This window comes from Myotis yumanensis, unplaced genomic scaffold (genome assembly GCF_028538775.1).
Source record: "Myotis yumanensis isolate MYYU_CA2020_CCGP unplaced genomic scaffold, mMyoYum1.0.hap1 SCAF_1, whole genome shotgun sequence".
NCBI classification, from domain to species: domain Eukaryota; kingdom Metazoa; phylum Chordata; class Mammalia; order Chiroptera; family Vespertilionidae; genus Myotis; species Myotis yumanensis.
The window spans coordinates 131,688,264-131,707,213 of NW_027223752.1; the positions used below are offsets into that span (position 1 = coordinate 131,688,264).

The following is an 18,950-nucleotide window of genomic DNA, read 5'->3' on the forward strand; positions in this document are numbered from 1 at the left end:
ACAAATGTAATATCCTCTAGTAATAAAAATAATCAAAGGGAAATGAAAAATACTAAGGATCATAAATGAAGCATAGGCTAAAAAAGATCCTCATCAGGTTAAAACCTTTCACTTATTTTTAAGAGGAAATACTAAACTTGCCAGAATAGGGAATATTATACTTCAACAGTCCTTGTTTTGGTAGGTGAGATACTCATTATGTCAACCTCCCCCTCCCCGCCACCCCCGTCTCCCTTAAAAGAAAAGAACTTATCTGGGATTGGAGCAGAAGCAGTGATTCTTCTCCAGTCCTTGCAGATGAGGCGCTCACCATGTCACAGCCCTCATTCCTCCTTAAGATAAGATGGCATGGCCACGCTGCACATCAGTAAGGTTAGCACAGCTGCCAGATTTTTTTGTGGCCACCCTGCACAGGTTTTTGTTTTCACAATATCTGGAAATGGCCTAGGGGGAGACATGAGATAGAACACAGGTACATTCAAAATAAAGGAGCTGCAGCTTTCACAGAGAAAGCATCACTGATAGCCACACAGTCCCACTTCTTTATATGGATTATAGTCATTGCCTCTTCGGAGAGCTGGCGTATACACTGCATGGTCCTTGGGATCCTATTTTATGTTCATCCACGAAGTTAAGTAGTTTAGGGACTCTGATTAGATTGACAGAGCAAAGGGGAACTCAGTATTTTTTTTTTAGATTGAGTTTTTTCAAGATGTCAAAGGTGTGACAGTCTTCCTAACAACAGGATCATCTGTTGTCTGTACACTTGGTTCCTTAAATATAATAAATATACAGTTGGGAAATGTTATTGTTTACTCAGCTATTTACATTCTATCCCATCTTCATTAGCTAGCATTTACTCTAAGCAAATTTTAATGAGGCAGGCATGTGCTGTATTTTACTGAAAGCTCGAAAGGTCTAGTGACTGATGCACCATCAAGGTACTATTTCACTTGCACATTAAGGCAGACGCACTCTAAAGGACTATTAAGTACCAAAAAAACTGTCCATTTTAGTTATAATTTTGTTGTATACTCCCCAGAATTCATAAGCCATAAATATTATTTTGTCGCACATACTTTACAATTGCCATTAAAAACCCATATACTTTCTACACCCAGTGTTTGAAGTACATATTCTACAATCTAAGTATCACTCTCTCAGGTTACTTCTGTCTAACGAACTGAAGGTACTGAACTGTGATCTATACAGAAAAGACATGAATTTGCAAACTGAGTTAAGAGTGATAAGTAGAATATGGTTGTAGATATGATTAATGATACAATTGTAGGAAATTATTCATGTATGGTTATAAAATAGAATACAGTTTCAAAAAAAACCATCAAAGTTTAAAATGGATTTAAATTATTCTGAATCGTGGTCACAGAAAAGGTAATTTTTATAATGTAGGATTCTTATATACACCATAAAAATACTGCTAATATGATGTGAGAGAGTTAATAAGTCTTATTCAATGTGTTAGTTTAAAACAGCTTTTCATTTTCCTAGTCTCTACATAATATGATTTATGCACAGATACTGGATTTTGAGTCTGACAGAAAACCCCACTTTGTGATTCCACAGCTTTACCTCTAGGTTCAGTGCTCTTTCTTTTCGAAGAGGAGTCAATGCAATAGGCAACAATCCATGGTCACTTGCTAAGGACCGAAGGTCAAAATAGTATTGGGCATAGACACTGGTAGAAACATACAGACGAAACCGCAGTAGACATATGTATTGCCTTTCCAACTCATTTCTGGGGAAGAAGGAAAACACAAAACCACCACAGGGCAATTTTAGTCAACTTGGTTCTCTTCAATATTGTCATTCTAAGCTACTAGGTTGGCTCTGAGGTTAGTTTTGAATTAAATAAAGGCTACCCAGCTGGGCTAATACACTAATGTTCAACCAGGCAAACAAGGCTCAACAATTTGTGGTCCCCTTTGAGTTTGGGACAAGGGGAAGGACTTTGAGTTTGGGACAAAGGGAAGGAGGTTATGTCTCTTGTGCACAACAGCTGTTGACTAGGGGCTCAATTATCAGAGTCCCATTAGTGCAGCTGTAGGTTTCTTCTTCTTGCTCACTCTCAGGGCTCCACTCTACTGCTCAGATGAAAGGAATGATGTATGCTGTTTCTTAGCCCTGAAGAACTTGCAGACATTTTACCAGGCTGATAGCAGGAAGAGGATTAGTAAAATAGAGATGTGCCAACAAAAGGACTGGGCGCATCACCACAGCAACAAATGGATCCATTCAGAACCACCACTCTTATCTTTGAGGGGAAAACTCTTGGAAAATTATCAGACACCAAAAAACAAACTGAGGAAGAGACAAATCAATGGAAGCATGTACAATGCTCGTGGACAGGAAGCATTAACACCTTTAAAATGTCCATACCACCTCAAATAATCTCTTTCAACCAAATTCCTATCAAGATGCCAATGCCATCTTTTACAGAAGTAGAACAACTAATCCAGAGTTTTATACATACCCACAAAAGACCCTGGACAATTCGTCACAGCAGTTGAGAGAAAAACAAAAGAGGCTGGAGGTATCACACTACCTGATATCAACCTCCACTACAGGGTTATAGTCATCAAAACAGCATGGTACTAGCATGAAAACAAACATAGATCAATGAAACAAAATTGAAAGCCCAGAAATAACCCCACACCTATATGTTTAATTACTATTTGACAAAAGAGGAGACTTCATTCAATGGTATGAAGACAGTCTATTCAATAAATGATGTTGGGTAAATTGAACAGATACATTCAAACATTGAAGCTAGACCACTTCTTACACCATATACAAGAATAGACTCAAAATGGATTGTTAACCTAAATGTAAGTGTCAAAACCATAAAACTCCTAGAAGAAAACATAGGCACTAAAATCTGGAATATTTCTCTTAGTGCTTTGCTGATAGATTACCCTGAGCAAGCAAAATAAAAGAAAAAATAAAGGAATGGGACTATATCAAACTAATAGTTTTAGTATAGCAAAAGAAAACAGCAACAAAATAAAAAGACAACCCACTGATGGGAAAACATATGTGACATTGATATATCTAATAGGGGGTTTAATATTCAAAATTTATAAAAAACATATATAACGCAACACCTTATAAAAAACATATACAGCTCAATACCAAAAATACGAACAATCTAATTAAAAAATGGACAGAGGACCTGAAAAGACACTTATCCAAAGAGAGCATACAGATGGCTGATAGATAGGAAAAGATGCTTAACATCACTGATCATCAGTGATATGCAAATTAAAACCACAATGAGATATCCTCACACCTGTCAGAATGGCTATCATCAACAAAGAGCAAGTGCTGACAAGGATGTGGCGAAAAGGGAACCCTCGTGCACTTTTGGTGGCAAGGTATATTGGTGCAGACACTGTGGGAAATAGTATGGAAGTTCCTCAAAAATTAAAAATTGAACTGCCTATGACTCAGTGATTCTACCCCTGGTATATATCTGAAGAAAACCAGGGCACTAATTGAGAGGATATATGCACCCTATATTCACTGCAGTATTATTCATAATCCTTAAGCTGTAGAAGCAACTCAAGTGCCCATTAACTGATGAGTGGATAAAAAAGCAGTGGAATATTATGACTCATCCATAAAAAAGAATGAATTCCTGCCATTTGTGAGAGAATAGTTTGACCTAGAGGGTATAATGTTAGTGAAATAAGTCAGTCAGAGAAATACAAATAACATATGATTTCACTAAAAAGCAATATAAATGAACAAACAAAACAGAAGCAGACTCAGAGGTAAAGGGAACATTTTGATGGTTGCCAGAGGAGAAGAGGTTTGGGGGCGCTGGGTGAAGAAGGTGAAGAAATTGAGAAGTACAGACTGGCAATTACAATGCAGTTATGGGGATATAAATTACACCATGGGAAAGAGAGTCAATAATACTGCAATAACTACGCATGGTGTCAGGTCAGTACTAAAAATACTGGGGAAAACACTTCGCAAAGCACATGATTTTCTAACCATTATGCTGTACACCTGAGACTAATATGAAATAACTAGAATCCCGGTGCACAGATTTATGTTCTTACACAACCCGGGACCCCTCGGGGGATGTCAGAGAGCCAGTTTCGGCCTGATCCCTGCAGGCCAGGCCGAGGGACCCCACTGGTGCACGAATCTGTGCACTGGGCCTCTAGTATGCATATAAGATCTTTGGTTAATCTCTTCCCGCACTTCCCATTCTCCCATTCTCTCTGAGATTCATCAGTCTGTTCCATGTTCCCATTCCTATGGTTTCACTCCTGTGTTAAGCATCTGCCCAGGTCGCCAGTGCACATCATAACTACTGGCTGGGCAGCTGGTCGCTTAGGTTTCTCTTTATATATAGATATTGAATGTAAAGTCTTATTGAAAATAAATGAAATTTTGAAAACGGGGGAATAAAAGACCTGAACTGGTGGAAAGCGTTAAGAAAGGCCTGAAGGTATTTACATTACTGTTGTTTTTGAATCTGAGCTTCTACAAACTTTGCTACCAGAGAAATATACCAAATTATCACACAGATTATTACAATAATAACACATGAAGACATACTAATTAATGAGGAGTATGAAATGTCAAAGCAAATATGGATAGAAAAATGTATGTAATTTTATGCCTAGTTCAGTCCTCTGCACAATGCAACCTTTCAAAATATTTCTTATTTTGTAAACTTTATGGGGGCAAATAAGGTATTCGAAAATGGTTTGAAACTTCATCAAAATCTTGCCAACTCACAAGTTCTTGATTGTAATGCCCCTTAGCAATGAGAAGAAGTGAAAATTCCACATAGCCTCATCGTGCAGATACTTGTAGGTCAGAATAATCGCTCCCAAAACAATGCGTTTCCAGTTAGATGGGCAAATGTCGATTTCAGCATAAGATAAAAGTCTTTCTATGTAAACCTGCAAAGTAGAACACTGGTTTTTGATTCTAGTTCAGTTTAAGTGCTGTGATAAGAACTTTCAGGAATGATAGATTTCATCAGTTTTTGACATGCCTTTTATTCATAGCTTCTAGAGAGACTGCTTGGCCAGCCAAAGCCAGAGGCCAAGAAACAGTTGCAAATCAGACACTTCTACTGCCTACTTTCCCATGTGAATTTCCAGCCTGCTCACCAAAGAGTCGCTGGTTCCACTCTTGGCCCCTGTCAGGACTCATGCGGGAGGCAATCCATAGATGTCTCTCTCTCATACTGATGATTCTCTCTCTATTTCTCCTCTCCTCCCCTGTCTTTTCTACTTTCTCTGAAAATCAATGGATAAAATATCCTCTGGTGAGGATTAAAAATTTTTTTAAAGAGAGTCCCCCCAGTGGCTGCTGTGTGGTGCAGCAGGACAGGCAGTGCAAACAGGTGTGTCTGAGGCAGGTCTCTACAACTGTCAGGTATTCCTGGACTTAGTGCCTTTGTAAGAAACACACACGCACACCAAGGATAGACATTTCATATCCCCTAAGCCTCACATCTCCATCACGATTCTGTGAAATCCATCTCTGTCTTACACAACCTGAGGCTTGGTCAGTTCTGTTGGTTTCAGTTGGTAGCAGAGCTGCCAGTCTCTATCTCCCTGGTTCTCCTCTAAACCTGCCAGATAGCTGGTGAGATCTCATGATTTCTTCACATGTATTACATGTCTATTCTACAAAGAACTGGGTGAAGTTAACAGCTAAGCAAAGATTATAGAGGCAACCTGTGATTTGCTGTTTCGTCAAAGGGTTCTTTGAAGGAGAATATGTTTACTGTCCGAGGTTATCAGATTGACAGCTCACATTAGCCAAAGGTGTTAAAACCCAACTGTATTTTAGAAAGCAAAAGGTTACTGAACATTATGTGCTATTAGTGAAAGTTTGCACCAATCTTCCAAAGATAAATGCTCCCAGATATCCTAAGAATGAACCTCCTTGCAAGGTTCAACTGTCAACTTTCTGGGAATAATTAGAGACATACACAACATTGGAAATCACTCAACTTTCCTTCATCACTTCTACAGATTTAGAATGTGCCATTACTCATTCATTTATACCACTTGCCCTCCTGTGTCAGTGGAATTGAGTTTCTCTTCTCACTGAGTTTCTCTTCACTCTTCCAGCAGTGAAGTCAATCCCATCCCACTTCTGAAGAACACCTCCCACAATTACCTCTTCTTGAACACTTTCCTGTGACAGAGATTCTTCCTAATATGAATATATTTATGTGGTACCCATCCCACTCCCCACAATCCCTAGACTGCCTCCTCTCTGTTTGCTCACAGTGAATGCCCTGAAGCTGCTTCTTATCTCCCACTCTCTCCTTCACCCACTGTAGTCTGCCCCTGGCACTGTCACTCGACTGAAACTACTACTGCTAAGGTCATCGGTGCGTGTGCACATACAAACCAGAGCTCTTCACCCCAGCTCCCCACTCCCTACGCATTCCCTAATGTCATGTGGGGCACTGCCATTTGCCTAGGTGCTTGGCCAAAGACGTCCAATTGAGTTGACCTGTTCCAAACTGTTAGCAACTCTTGTTATTGCTGCCTGTCACTGATAGTGAGTCTGCTTCCTAGTCTATTTGTCACTTCTCACCCATGTCAATGTTATTGCCCCTGACTTCTCGGCCTCCACTCAGACTCCCAGCTACAATCATTCTCCCCAAAGAAGCCTGGATAGCTTTTGTAATCAAGAGCACTTCCCCACCCTGCTCAACTCTGCCAAAGTGTTTCCACCAAACAAATAAAAATGTCACTTTCTCCCATGGCCTGCAAGCTGCAAGGCCCAATCAGGTAGCACTTGCCCTTCTAGGTCCACATGACCTACATTCTCTCCTCCCTCATTCCACACTCTGACCACACTGGCCATACCTCACTCTTACTCAAATACCAAGTATAAGTTCCCATCTCAGAGGCTGGCACTTATTCCCTCTGCACATAACGCCAGAGCTCCTCATCTTCCTCAGTTCAGTCAGGCCAGGGTCAGATGTCATCTCTTACAGAGGCTCTTCCTGATCACCTCTCTCAAGTAGCAAGCCCCTCTCAGCATGATATCACGTCACCCTGCTGTACCTTCGTGATATTTACTACTACCTGAGATATTCACCTTTTAACAACACTCAGTTAAAGAAATATTTATCTCTTCCTCACTAGGACAGAAGCTCCATAAAAGCAAACACTTTATTCAACCATGGCTCTCCTCTATCCTCTGCACTTAGATCTGTAAGGACTCAGCTCTGAAGGAGAAATCATCAGGCATAGCTTAGGATGATATCGAAAACAGGGAGAAACAATAAAATAGAAGGAAGATAAGCGAGGTTCCAGAAAGAGAGTGAGGTCAAAGTGCTCAATGCTGACAAGAAGTTGCTCGTTCCATAAATATCCACTAAATACCTGCTGTTGTTACTCTTCCTGCTTCCATGCACTTTTTATTCACACATTTTCTCGGTATTGGAATAGCTAATACTAATTCCCTGCCAGTAGCTCAGATTCATGCTCGAATTCCACATATTCAAACGAGTGGCCTGGTGCATCAAAAGCGTGCATGGAGGGGGGTGTTCCCTCAGCCTAGCCTACACTCTCTCCAATTGGGAAGCCCTTCGGGGATGTCCAACTGCCAGATTAGGCCCAATCCCATGGGCCTAAACTGGCAGTCGGACATCTCCCTCACAATCTGGAACTGCTGGCTCCTAACTGCTCACATGCCTACCTGCCTGATTGCCCCTAACTGCCTCTGCCTGACTGCCTGATCACCCCTAACTGCCCTCCTCTGCTGGCCAATTTGTTTCTGACTAGTCTCTTTCTATGGCAATCAGCATCAAAAGCTCTGCTTCCTAGGCAGCCATTGGCTCCTCACACTTCACCCAGATTTGGTTCTGACTGGTCAGTTTCTATGCCAGTCAGTGTCTCTGGGTCTATCAACAGAACCTGCTCAGAAGTGCGGCACTGATGAGCAGCCCCGGTGGAGACCTGGAGAGAAATAGAGATGCTGCTGCTGGCCCTTCTTGGAGAGAAAGAGAGAGGCAAGTGTTGATCAACAGTTGCCACACAGGCTATGGATCAGACCCTGCTTCTCTCTTCAGGCCTCTCTCTGGGCCTGGTTTGCAGTCCCCTCAGCAGTCAGTGCTGGGTCATAGTGCCTGCAGCCACAGCAGTCAGTGCTGGGTCACCACGGCAACCAAGTGCTGACTGCAGGACTGACTTTCGGTTGGCTGAACCTCCGATTATGATGAACTCAGGGTTTTTATATAGTAGGATGATCTCTAGAGATGCCCCTCTGTCTCACAGGTGCATCATCTTAATGTGTTTGAAAAGCACTCACCCTCTTCTACCCCAGATGCTCTCCTTGCTGAGTTCCCTAGCTCTTCAAGTGGGAGCACCACTCCCGCCTTTGATCAGCTGTGCTCAGCACTCCAGAGGGCTGGCAGATACGTGGAAAAGCCTGTGTCTAATCCAGTGCCCACTGAGGGGTCTCTATTCGGAAGCACAGGCTGCCTCTCCAAAATTCTGACTGAACACTGACGGAGGAGGCACTGCACTAAGTACTCTTCCCTCAGACCAAGCAGGAGACTTTCCCCTTTAGGATTGTTCGAGGGAGGAGTGATACAATCCCCATTCCTTCTCACTAGAATGGACCACTCATTCCAAATGACACACTCTTTCCACAGAAATCCTGGATGAATGACACAGAGCCCCTTACACAGCTGTAGCTGAGCAGACAACCAGCAAAGCCCTTTCAGGTCCTACTGGCACTAGAATCATGGAAACATCACAGGCAGGCACAGGAGGACAGCAAGGACAGATGAACACCCATCATCCAAGGAACAGAGAACATTGGGCTCTAGTTCTCAGTCAGGACACACATTACAACTGCCTGGGGAATGCAGCCTGCGACTCAGCTTAGACCTACACTGAACCTGACACTGCCTGGGGCCCAGAAGGTTCTGTTATTGCCCCCATCCTGCCCCATCAGCACACCTTGTATGTATGCCTGTGTGCACTGCATGTGCCTATGTCTCCTGAGGTCTGGAGGGAGAAATTGGAAACCTCTCCCTCCTGCTGCCGTTGAAAACAATCGCTTTGTGGTGAAAAAAGCAAGGACATTTTAAATCATAGTGATTATTAAGCTCAAGTGTGTGAACTTTACATCCTTTGATAGGTTTCCCTTAATAAAGTTCTGAAGGAAGAACTATCTTACCAATGTTGTTATGGCATAACCTCCTGTTGCCTTAAAGGCAATGAAGAAAGGTCGAATAAATCTGTAAATTGATTCGGGATCAGGATTATGATGAAAGAATTCCTCAGGAACCTTTTCTTCCTGAAAGAAAGTACCCATTGAAGAAAAATATTAAGTACTTTTGTAACAACCATGTTCCACTTGTGCCCATGTGCCGCTTAAAATAATTTTGATTGGCTGACATGTATTTTAGCCTTTTAAATATAAATAATGGGACCTTAAAAAACAGCGACTGAATATTGACACTCAATAAAGATAAATACAGGCACAACCTCAGAATATTTATATATTCCTTTCCACCTTCCCCTACAATATTCTGTCTAAATGTGAACTATTTTTAGGCTCCAAAGACTTGTTGGTTATCATGTCATACTTCTCTGCAATCAACTTTGAGAATGTAACCATCAGGCTCTAAGGCTGTGCTGTACATACAGTGCTCACCAGCCACATATTGTTATAGAGCATATCTGAAGACATTTGAAAATTTTTGTCATTCTAATTAATTCAATATTTAAATAGCTGTTTAATTGTCTTCTAGAGATCCTGACATATCTATTAGGTTTATGTACAAATATTCATATTGCTTGATGTTATTGAAAATTTTCTTTTAAAAATATACATTTTTGTTTTTCAGGCATGTTGTCCACTGTAGCTCACTAATTATACAAAGCTGAAACTCAGTTCTTACTGACCTATCCTATATAATTAAAGGGTAATAAGCAAATCGACCGAATGGCGGAAAATTGGTCGCTGTGATGCCCCTGACCACCAAGGGGCAGAGCCTCAACACAGGAGCTGACCCCTGGTGGTCAGTGTGCTCCCACAGGCGGAGTGCTGCTCAGCCAGAAGGCAGGCCGATGGCTGGCGAGCACAGTGGCTGTGGCAGGAGCCACTCCCGCCTCCGTGGCAGTGCTAAGGATGTAAGCCATCAGTCAGACATCCCCTAAGGGCTCCTAGACTGCAAAATGCACAGACTGGGCTGAGGGATCCTCCACCCCCAGTACATGAATGTCACGCACCGGGCCTCTAGTTTCTTATATAACATGAGAGGCTCAGTGCACAAAATCTGTGCATGGGTGGGTGGCCCTCAGCCTGTGCCCTCTCACAATCTGGGACCCCTCAAGTAGGGTCCCTAGGCTTGACTGGTGATGAGGCCCTATTGGGGCTTTCCTTCTCCTGGCTACTGGCAGCTGGCCATGCCCCCATTCCTGCCACTGCTTGCCATTGGTGTGGCACTGCCAACCCCTACCCCATCACTTGGCATCTCCCTCTGCGGGCAACAGGCGTGGGGTGTGATCATTGGCTGGCCTGGGATTTCCCTCTGCGGGGTGATCACTGGCTGGCCCTGCACACCCACCACCACATTGCTAGCCAGTGGGCTGGGCCTCCCTCTGTGGGTTGATTGATTGTAGGTGCCCCCAGATCAATCACTCTGCAGAGGGTGGCCCTGCCCACACACGACAGTGCTGTCTGTAGGGGTAGCCTGGATCTTCCTCTTTAGGACAATTAGTCGTGGGGCTCTGCCCACCCAGCTGGGGCTCCACAAATGGTCACCGCCCAGAGGATGGCCTGGGCCTCCCTCATTGGGGCGATCACGGAGTGCCACCTCACCCCGATCGATCGCCCCGCCAGCCAGAGGCATGTGTCTCCCTCTTTGGGGCCTTGGCTTCCCTCTGTAGGGCGATCATGGGGCGATGGCCGGGCCCCCTGACCAATCACATTGCACCCACCTTGGCAGGCCTGGCACCAGTGTGTGTCATAGCATGGTCATCCAAAGTTCATCTGGAAGGTCGTTCTGCTGTTTGGTTGTTTGGTCGGTTTGCAGAGTACACTTTTATTATTATAAACTAGAGGCCTGGTGCATGGATTTGAGCACAGGTGGGGTCCCGCGGCCTGGCCTACGGGGATCAGGCCAAAACCAGCTCTCCAACATCCCTCGAGGGCTCCCGGACTGTGAAAGGGTGCAGGTCAGGCTGAGGCACCCCTCACCCCAGTACACAAATGTTGTGCACTGGGCCTCTAGTTTCTTATATAACACTAGAGGTCTGATGCACAGATTTGTGCACAGGTGGGCTCCCCTGGTCTGGCCTGCAGGGATCAGGCTGAAACCGCTCTCGACATCCCCCAAAGCATCCGGGATTGCAAGAGGGCAGTTCTCGGGTTACACACCCCAGAATCGGGTCCCTCCTCTCAGGTTCCAGGTTCATCACCTGAGAACCACAGCTGCCAAGTCACAGAAACTCAGTAGCATCTGCATTGAGTGTCAGCCCCCTGTTGGTCAGTGCGTGCCATAGCTACCAGTTAGACAGTCGCTTATGCTTTTATATATAGAGATTCCTTTTGTAAAATAATTAGATACAACATGTGATGGGGAAGAAAACTTAAAGGAAGGTAATGTGAACTCCAAGCTGGAGAAAGTAATTTTTTACTAGTGATTAATTTTGAAGCAAATCAGCATGGAATAAGCACAACTGTCTGAGAGAAAAGGACAACCTCAATACAACTGGCACTTACTGTGACAGGATGGAGTCTCTCATCAAAAATGTCCTTGGATCTATTTGCATCTCTAGAAAACAAGAACGTGATTGAAAAAAAACTAATCCAGGAATTGTTGTGTTAGCAACACATCTGCTGGGAGTAGAGGGGGGTGGAGGGAGCTTAACCTTCAACAAAGAAAGTCCTTCTACAAATTCTTCTCTTAGATCCCGTAGGAATTTTCTGACCTCTTTTTATTCAGCACATCAAATTCTCTGAAATTTTTTCTACAATGACCTGCCAGAGCTGCCTTTATAAGCATTGACCCTCCCTAATAGGCAACGCTAGGCAACCAAATCGATGGCCAGTCCTCTAACCTCTCATTGGCAGACACAGGAACATTTTACAACGCAGTAGTAGTGGGCAATTCTTCATGTGAGAATGAGGTTACTGTTTTTTTTTTTTCCACTGTTTTTTCTCTTACTAGTTTCCTATATTATATTCTTCTTGATTCTTTACAATAATCTGAGGTTAAAATTTGCCTTTGTATTTTAGAAGTGACCACTCTATTGATTTGAGGGGGAAAAATGGATTGGCTGCCTCCTATACATGGAACTGGAAAACTAGCTATGTGGCCTTACAGTATTGAACCTACAACCTAGGTATGTGCTGCCCTAACTTGGAATCAAACCTGCCAGCTTTTGGTGTACAAGACAATGCTCCAACCAACTGAGTGAGGGAAACCAGTCTTCTGGGGGTTTTTAGGTTTAATATTCCACACTACTACACTCTGCTCATTTACACAGTGGTTCTCCAAGTGTGTTTTGCAAGTTTCAGTGGTTCCACTAGACCATTTCCAGGAGACCCATGAGGCCAAAACTGTTTGTATAGAAATATTAAGGCACTGCCTGCATTTACACTGACATTTGCAATGACTGGATAAAAGCCAAAGTCAGTAAAACTGGTTTCTGAGCAAGAATCAAGGCAGGGGTCCCAATCTGTGCTAGTAGTTATTCTATTCTTCACTGCCACTTGTTGACAAGAAATATGCTTTACTTAAGCACATCTTTGATAAAGCAGTGACAATGAATAATGTTATTAAAAGTTGAATCTTCTTCTTATACTCTACAGTGGTTCTCAACCTTCTGGCCCTTTAAATACAGTTCCTCATGTTGTGACCCAACCATAAAATTATTTTCGTTGCTACTTCATAACTGTAACGTTGTTACTGTTATGAGTTGTACTGTAAATATCTGATATGCAGGATGGTCTTACGTGACCCTTGTGAAAGGATCATTGGACCGCCAAAGGGCTCGTGACCCACAGGTTGAGAAATGCTGCAAGGGGAAGTATGCATTAAGCATTTCTGCATACTGAAATGTGGTTGTTAAGGAAAAGCACTTGGAATTAGTTGTGAGATGAATGCCCTACTGTTCTCAGAGAATAATATTTTTATTTGATAATACAAGTGTCGTGCACTCAAGACTGAAAAGTGAGTCTGTCACTTCCAGGAAAATAACTTATACATTTCTTGCCAATTGCACAGTTCCAGCTATCAAGCTCAAAATCAAGATTGGGGAAAACTTGTATCCTTTTTGTAACCTAACAGTTTTTCAATACCTAAAGTTTTTTCTGGGAAGACTGGTGGTTATGTGATGCTACCTAACAAAAGTGAGTTTTGATACTGTAAAAAGAAATGTGAGCTGATACTTTCCAAATGACCAATGCACAATGTTATTTGAAAATTACTTACAATTTAAGAGATTCATTTAGCATAGAAGATGTATGCATGGGTACTAATTTAACAGAGACCTTAGTACAAGTTCAAGGATAGGATTTAAAATTCCATTGTAACTAATTTCAGAAGACAGCTTCTGTGGACTTCTGGTATAGTATCAAAGAATATCCAAAATTATCTGAAGGCTTTGAAAATACAAACTTTTCTAGCCATAAAGATACATGAGGCTGGGTCTGCATATTGTTTATTCAAAACAAATTATTGAAATGACTGAGGTAATCACTAAGGATTGAAGACAGGGTGTAAGTGAGAATCAGCTGTCTTCTGTTGAACCAGACATAAAGAGATTTGCAAAATGTAAATAAGTGACACAATTTCCATTCGACCAATTTATTGTGGAAAATGATTCTCTTTTATAAAGAATTTTGTTACCACTATGACTTGCTATCAGGGGTGTTTCTGCCCCCCAGGAAACATTCAGCCATGGTGGATACAGCTTTTGTTGTCAAAATGGGGCCTGGGAAGATTATGCTACTGGCATCTAGTGTGGAGAGGCCAGGGAAGCTGTAAACACCCTGTAACGCACAAGGCAATCCGCCACAACAAAGCAGTATCCTGCTCAAAATTTCAACAGTGCTATAAAAACCATGTTTCAACATACAAGGAATTCATTTTTAAATTCTCAATTTTAATTTCTAATACAGTAAATATCAATATAACCCACATAAACAAATTTTCTTCAGGATCCTCAATAACTTATGCATTAGGAGTACTAAGACTAAAACAAATGGTTCATTTCAACAATGTAATAAGAGCACTATAGCTTACTCCAATAATATCCATAGTTAAAATCTAACACTAACTTTATATCTTGTAAGTTTATTAGCTAGAATAACAAGACTGGTTTTAAAACTCACCTCTTCTTTATGTGGTAATATATTGCTAGTGCCAGGCTGTGGAGAAAAGAAAAAGTAACAATTGACTTTATGTCAGGTCTGAAGACAGGTTTTAAAAGGGTTGTGGTGGGGGAAGACCATCCCAGCTGCCCAGTGGCCATGAGATCCTCATTCAGAAAGTATCGCCCAAGCACTTTCTGCCTTGTGGTAGTTCTTTGTCAGTTACTAAAATTAGGAAAACCAAAATGCTAAGGAATATGCTGTTAGAAGACATGTTTTGGGTGATCATTATAACATATAAGTTATTACACTCTTGCCCTATCTTTTGCCTTTCTACTCAGAGAACCTTTCATCCTGTACAAGTTAGATCTACTTGCACACATGCTTAAATTTAAGCCACAGTAGTTTTTCCACCTGCCCACCTATTTTCCTTCTTCCCCTAAAGTTAAATAAAATGCTCTATACCGAAGCGTATCATTTAAGGTCACTTTTACATAATTGTTAAGAAAATGTAATGGCAAATATAAGAATGCAATGAAGTAAAATTATACACCGTGTAGTATTAAAAACATTTATTTCCAAATTAGTTTAAATAAAATTTTAATGAGCAGATGTAAGTCCTCACATACTGCGTAAGTTCCTATATCCCTATGTTATTCCCAGATGCTGTGTAACATGAAACAAAGGAGTGCTGTAGATCAAGTTATATGCTTTTTCTCTTTGCCCCAAATGTCAGAAATGAAGCTCCAAATAATTGAGGAAAAGCAAATCTGAATTTTATAACTAGGCTATAGAATATTAGCAGTTGTACAAAGGCCTGTATTAGCATCAAAGATGGGCACTTCTGTAGTGCTTCAAACAGTTTCATCTTCAAAATGATTTTAAAATCATAGAATTTGAAGCATATAAGCTGAAAGGAACCAATGAACTTGTGATGATATTTAACTCAACAACCCATTTTACAGAGAAAGTAACCAAGGCTTAAAACTGACTTGCTCAAGGTCCCACCAAGAGTGAGAAGCAGTTCTCCTTCTTCTACCCTCTAACCAGGCAGTGTGTTTCCCAAGCTTGGCTGTGCATTGGGATCATCAGAGGAGTTTTACAAACTGCCTACTTCCACCTTGAGATGCTCTGATTTAACGGGCATTGGTTAAATTTGGAAGCTTCTCGGGTGATGACAAAGTGCAGCAAAGTTTGAGAACACATTAAGTAGAGTAAAAATCAAAATCATCCCAGATGCTTTTCTCCACATAAAAATGCCTTCCATCCCTCCTCAGCTTATCAGAAGTCTTGTGAGAGTGACAGAGTGTGTTAGGGAAGGAGAAATGGAATGCATGTGTTTAGAGACACATTTAGACAAAAATTGTGTAAGTGATTCTAATAAGGCTCACCCATCCCATTGAGAACAATGCACTATTATCCCAGAATAAACTTTTTTTTCAAAACCATTCCTAAAAGCTAATGAGCTCTATTAATATTCTCACTAAACCTTTAATTTACCAATAGTAAATGTACTGAATGATCATTTTCAAAACTTGATAAAAGCAAATGAAAATTTACTGTACTTCCAAAAATTAGACGAATTCGGAGAGAAAAGGCATAACACCCACTTGTCTAAGTAAGGCTAATCTTCAAAACAACTCTTGAATTATATATTGTAACACCAGAATCATCTAATTCAAAAGAAGCTATGAAATGCAGCCAGAAAGGACTGGTTTTTACTCCCGGATTTAGTGGCCAGACTGAAGAAAAAGACTCAGTGATTGTGAGTTGGGTGCCAAAGCTCAGGACTTTAGAGAGAGACGGGCTCCAGTTTTGCTGAAACACAATTTGATCTCAACTGTTGTTATGAGAGAAGAAACTTACATTATTATGATTGTGAACTGGCTGTTATAATTAAAGTAGAAGTTACTGAGAATTTAAGTAGCCAAAAAGCTGATACAATATAAACAAAATTAAGTTTATAAATAAATTATGTCTTAGGACTGAAAAATAAAATCAGGAATGAGGATTTTAATATTTTCAGGTAGAATTTCTCAAACTGTGTTCTGGAAAGTCAACCCTCTCATCCTGGAGAGACACCAATAATGATCCTTGGACAGCACCAATGGGATTCAGGAAGCTCTACATCCAAGTTTTGGTTTTATTTTGCTCTTAAGTAAGCTTGAAAGTTTCATATTAGGGTGTTTTTAAAGTGCATCTCCAATTGTGGACTATGAACTCACAGAATTTAATGAATAGTTTTCATCATCATGACACTGTTATGTTTGCTTAAGCGTAAACCTGACTGTGACTATGTTTCCCAAACTTCACCTCTCTCATGATTTTGCTATATATGGATCGATATAATGTAGTTTCTTGAAGATGTGTAAATATATATCTATACATATATATATAACTAAATTTAATTCATCTATGAAATTAAAACCTCAGTTGAACAAATTTAACCCTCAAAGAAATTATTTTGAAAAGTTGTTCCTTTAGACTGCTTTGATGCATTTTTCCTGGAAGGAGAGTGCATTTCAATATAGAAATAGTGCAGGAAAAAAGAAAGTAGGATGGGGGAAACCTGACACAATCCAATGAACTGTAATTGCAGATACACTCTGGTGCCAGTAGGGGACAAGCGGTCCCTTCTTCCAAGAGCAGCTTCCAGGGTAGTACACATGGTTTTAGGCCTGTATCTCATGAAGAAATACTCTATTCCAGAAACATTCGGTAAAACGCACCTCTCCTTTCATTGGTTCAACAATGTCTCAGGAACAGTAATGCCTCAAGAAAAGATAAACACTTTTGGGGGGATTTTTTAATTGTTAAGTGGGTTTCCCTTCTTCCAGTCACTCTAAGATTAAAATGGAAGTGGAAATCAATATATAATTGACACCAGTGTTTTAACCTGAGCACTGAAAAGGACAATCAAATGAATGTACATGTGGGCAGGATAAGGGTTCTGTCCCCTATTTGTACTCACCACTGCAAGGTGATTTTCAAATCAGACTGAGAAATAGTGCTGTCTACAAATACTGTAGCACACGAGCTGTACTTTTCCCTAGGGTGACCAGGAGACACCTGAAGGGGAAGGGGAAGAGAGGAAAATATCACAGTAAGTTAAACCTATAAAAGTGTGTTTTTCCTTGGTTAAAATGTCAGACAATTAAGCATTACAATTGTTCTCATACCCTATGAACTGCTTCAGTGCAATACCATGTGCAGCTCTACGGTAAACACACTGCATGCTCTCTCTTCTAATGATGAGAATTGACGAGGGGGTCATCAAATGCTGCCCTTGACATACTACCTATAATCCAACTTGGCAAACACCTATGATTAATTCCCTTTATAACAATGTAAAACATTTAAAATAAGATTTTAGTGTTTTTTCCTTGAGAAATGAATCCTTCCAAGATTTCTATTTCTACTATTTATTTTCTACATTAAGACATACTGCCTTCTATAATATTGAAGCAAGAGCTTTTACTGAAGTACATAAAAGCCAATAATAAATGTTAGTTCAGGAGACAGTGTGACAAAATACATGTATCTGAGGCAGAGGTGTGTGTGTGCTGGGGCTGGCCTGCGGCTCACAAGTTAGGGACCAGAGTTCTCTCTGGGCCTCAGTTTCCTCACCTTGAGAATTAAAAAGTATTGTTTTAAGATTCTCTCACATCCAAAAATAGATCAAACAACTCTGAGAATTTAACTCTCTCCTCATGTTGAAATAAGACTATTATTACATTACTCAAAAGAGAACCTCAGATAATACGGTACTTAACATGATATTACAAATTCTACTAGAGGCCTGGTGCACAAATTTATGCACAGGTAGGGGGTCCCTTGGCCTGCCCGCCAATCAGGGCCCATTGGGGCTGTCTTGCCCAGTCCTGATCCGGGCTGATCAGGGCCAACCAGCCAGGGGGAGGGACTATGGGAGGTTGGCCGGCCACAGGAGGTTGGCTTTGAGAGCACATTTACCACCAGGGGCAGCTCCTGCATTGAGTGTCTGCCCCCTGGTGGTCAGTGGGCATCATAGCGACGGGTTGACTGGTTGTAACGGTCTCTTAGGCATATATATATATATATATATATATATATATATATATATATATATTAGATCCAATGCAAGAGTTCATGTACGAGTAGGGTACCTCAATCAGGGCTGATTGGGGCTGTGGGAGGTTGGCAGGTGGGACGGGACATGAAAGGTTGGCCAGCCAGCCTGATCGGGGCCATTGGGGCCAGCTGACCAGGGGAGGGGTCATTGGAGGTTTCAATCAGGACCATTGGGACCAACTGGAGGGATGTTGGTCAACCGGCCTTGGGTTATGGCCATGGGAAGTTGGTTGGTCAGTGGGATGTGCTGCAAAGGGTTGGCCAGTCACCTGGGGGGAGGGGCCATGGGAGTTTGCCCGGCCCAAGGGAGAGACTGCGGGAGATTGGCCAGGCCATCGGGGCCATCAGGCTGGCTGGCTGGTCGGGGGAGGGTTTGTGGGACGTTGGCTGTGGAAGCACATTGACCACCAGGGGTCAGCTCCTGCATTGAGTGTCTGTCCCCTGGTGGTCAGTATGCATCATAGCTACTGGTTGTTCAGTTGGTTAGGCTT

At 41.7% G+C, this 18,950-nt stretch overlaps 1 protein-coding gene across 1 annotated transcript in view; it reads right to left on the reverse strand.

Annotated features, from left to right (window-relative positions):
- Nucleotides 1-333: 333 nt before the first annotated feature.
- Nucleotides 334-18,950, reverse strand: part of LOC139014868 (cyclin-Y-like protein 1) — a 71,414-nt gene continuing 52,797 nt past the window's right edge. Inside the window, exons 2-8 of the mRNA XM_070421754.1 lie at nt 17,321-17,418; nt 14,371-14,406; nt 11,755-11,806; nt 9,202-9,321; nt 4,774-4,940; nt 1,591-1,756; nt 334-444 (exon numbers count right to left, since the gene is read on the reverse strand). Coding sequence (XP_070277855.1) covers nt 334-444; nt 1,591-1,756; nt 4,774-4,940; nt 9,202-9,321; nt 11,755-11,806; nt 14,371-14,406; nt 17,321-17,418 — 750 coding nt within the window. The remainder of the gene's footprint in view (nt 445-1,590; nt 1,757-4,773; nt 4,941-9,201; nt 9,322-11,754; nt 11,807-14,370; nt 14,407-17,320; nt 17,419-18,950) is intronic.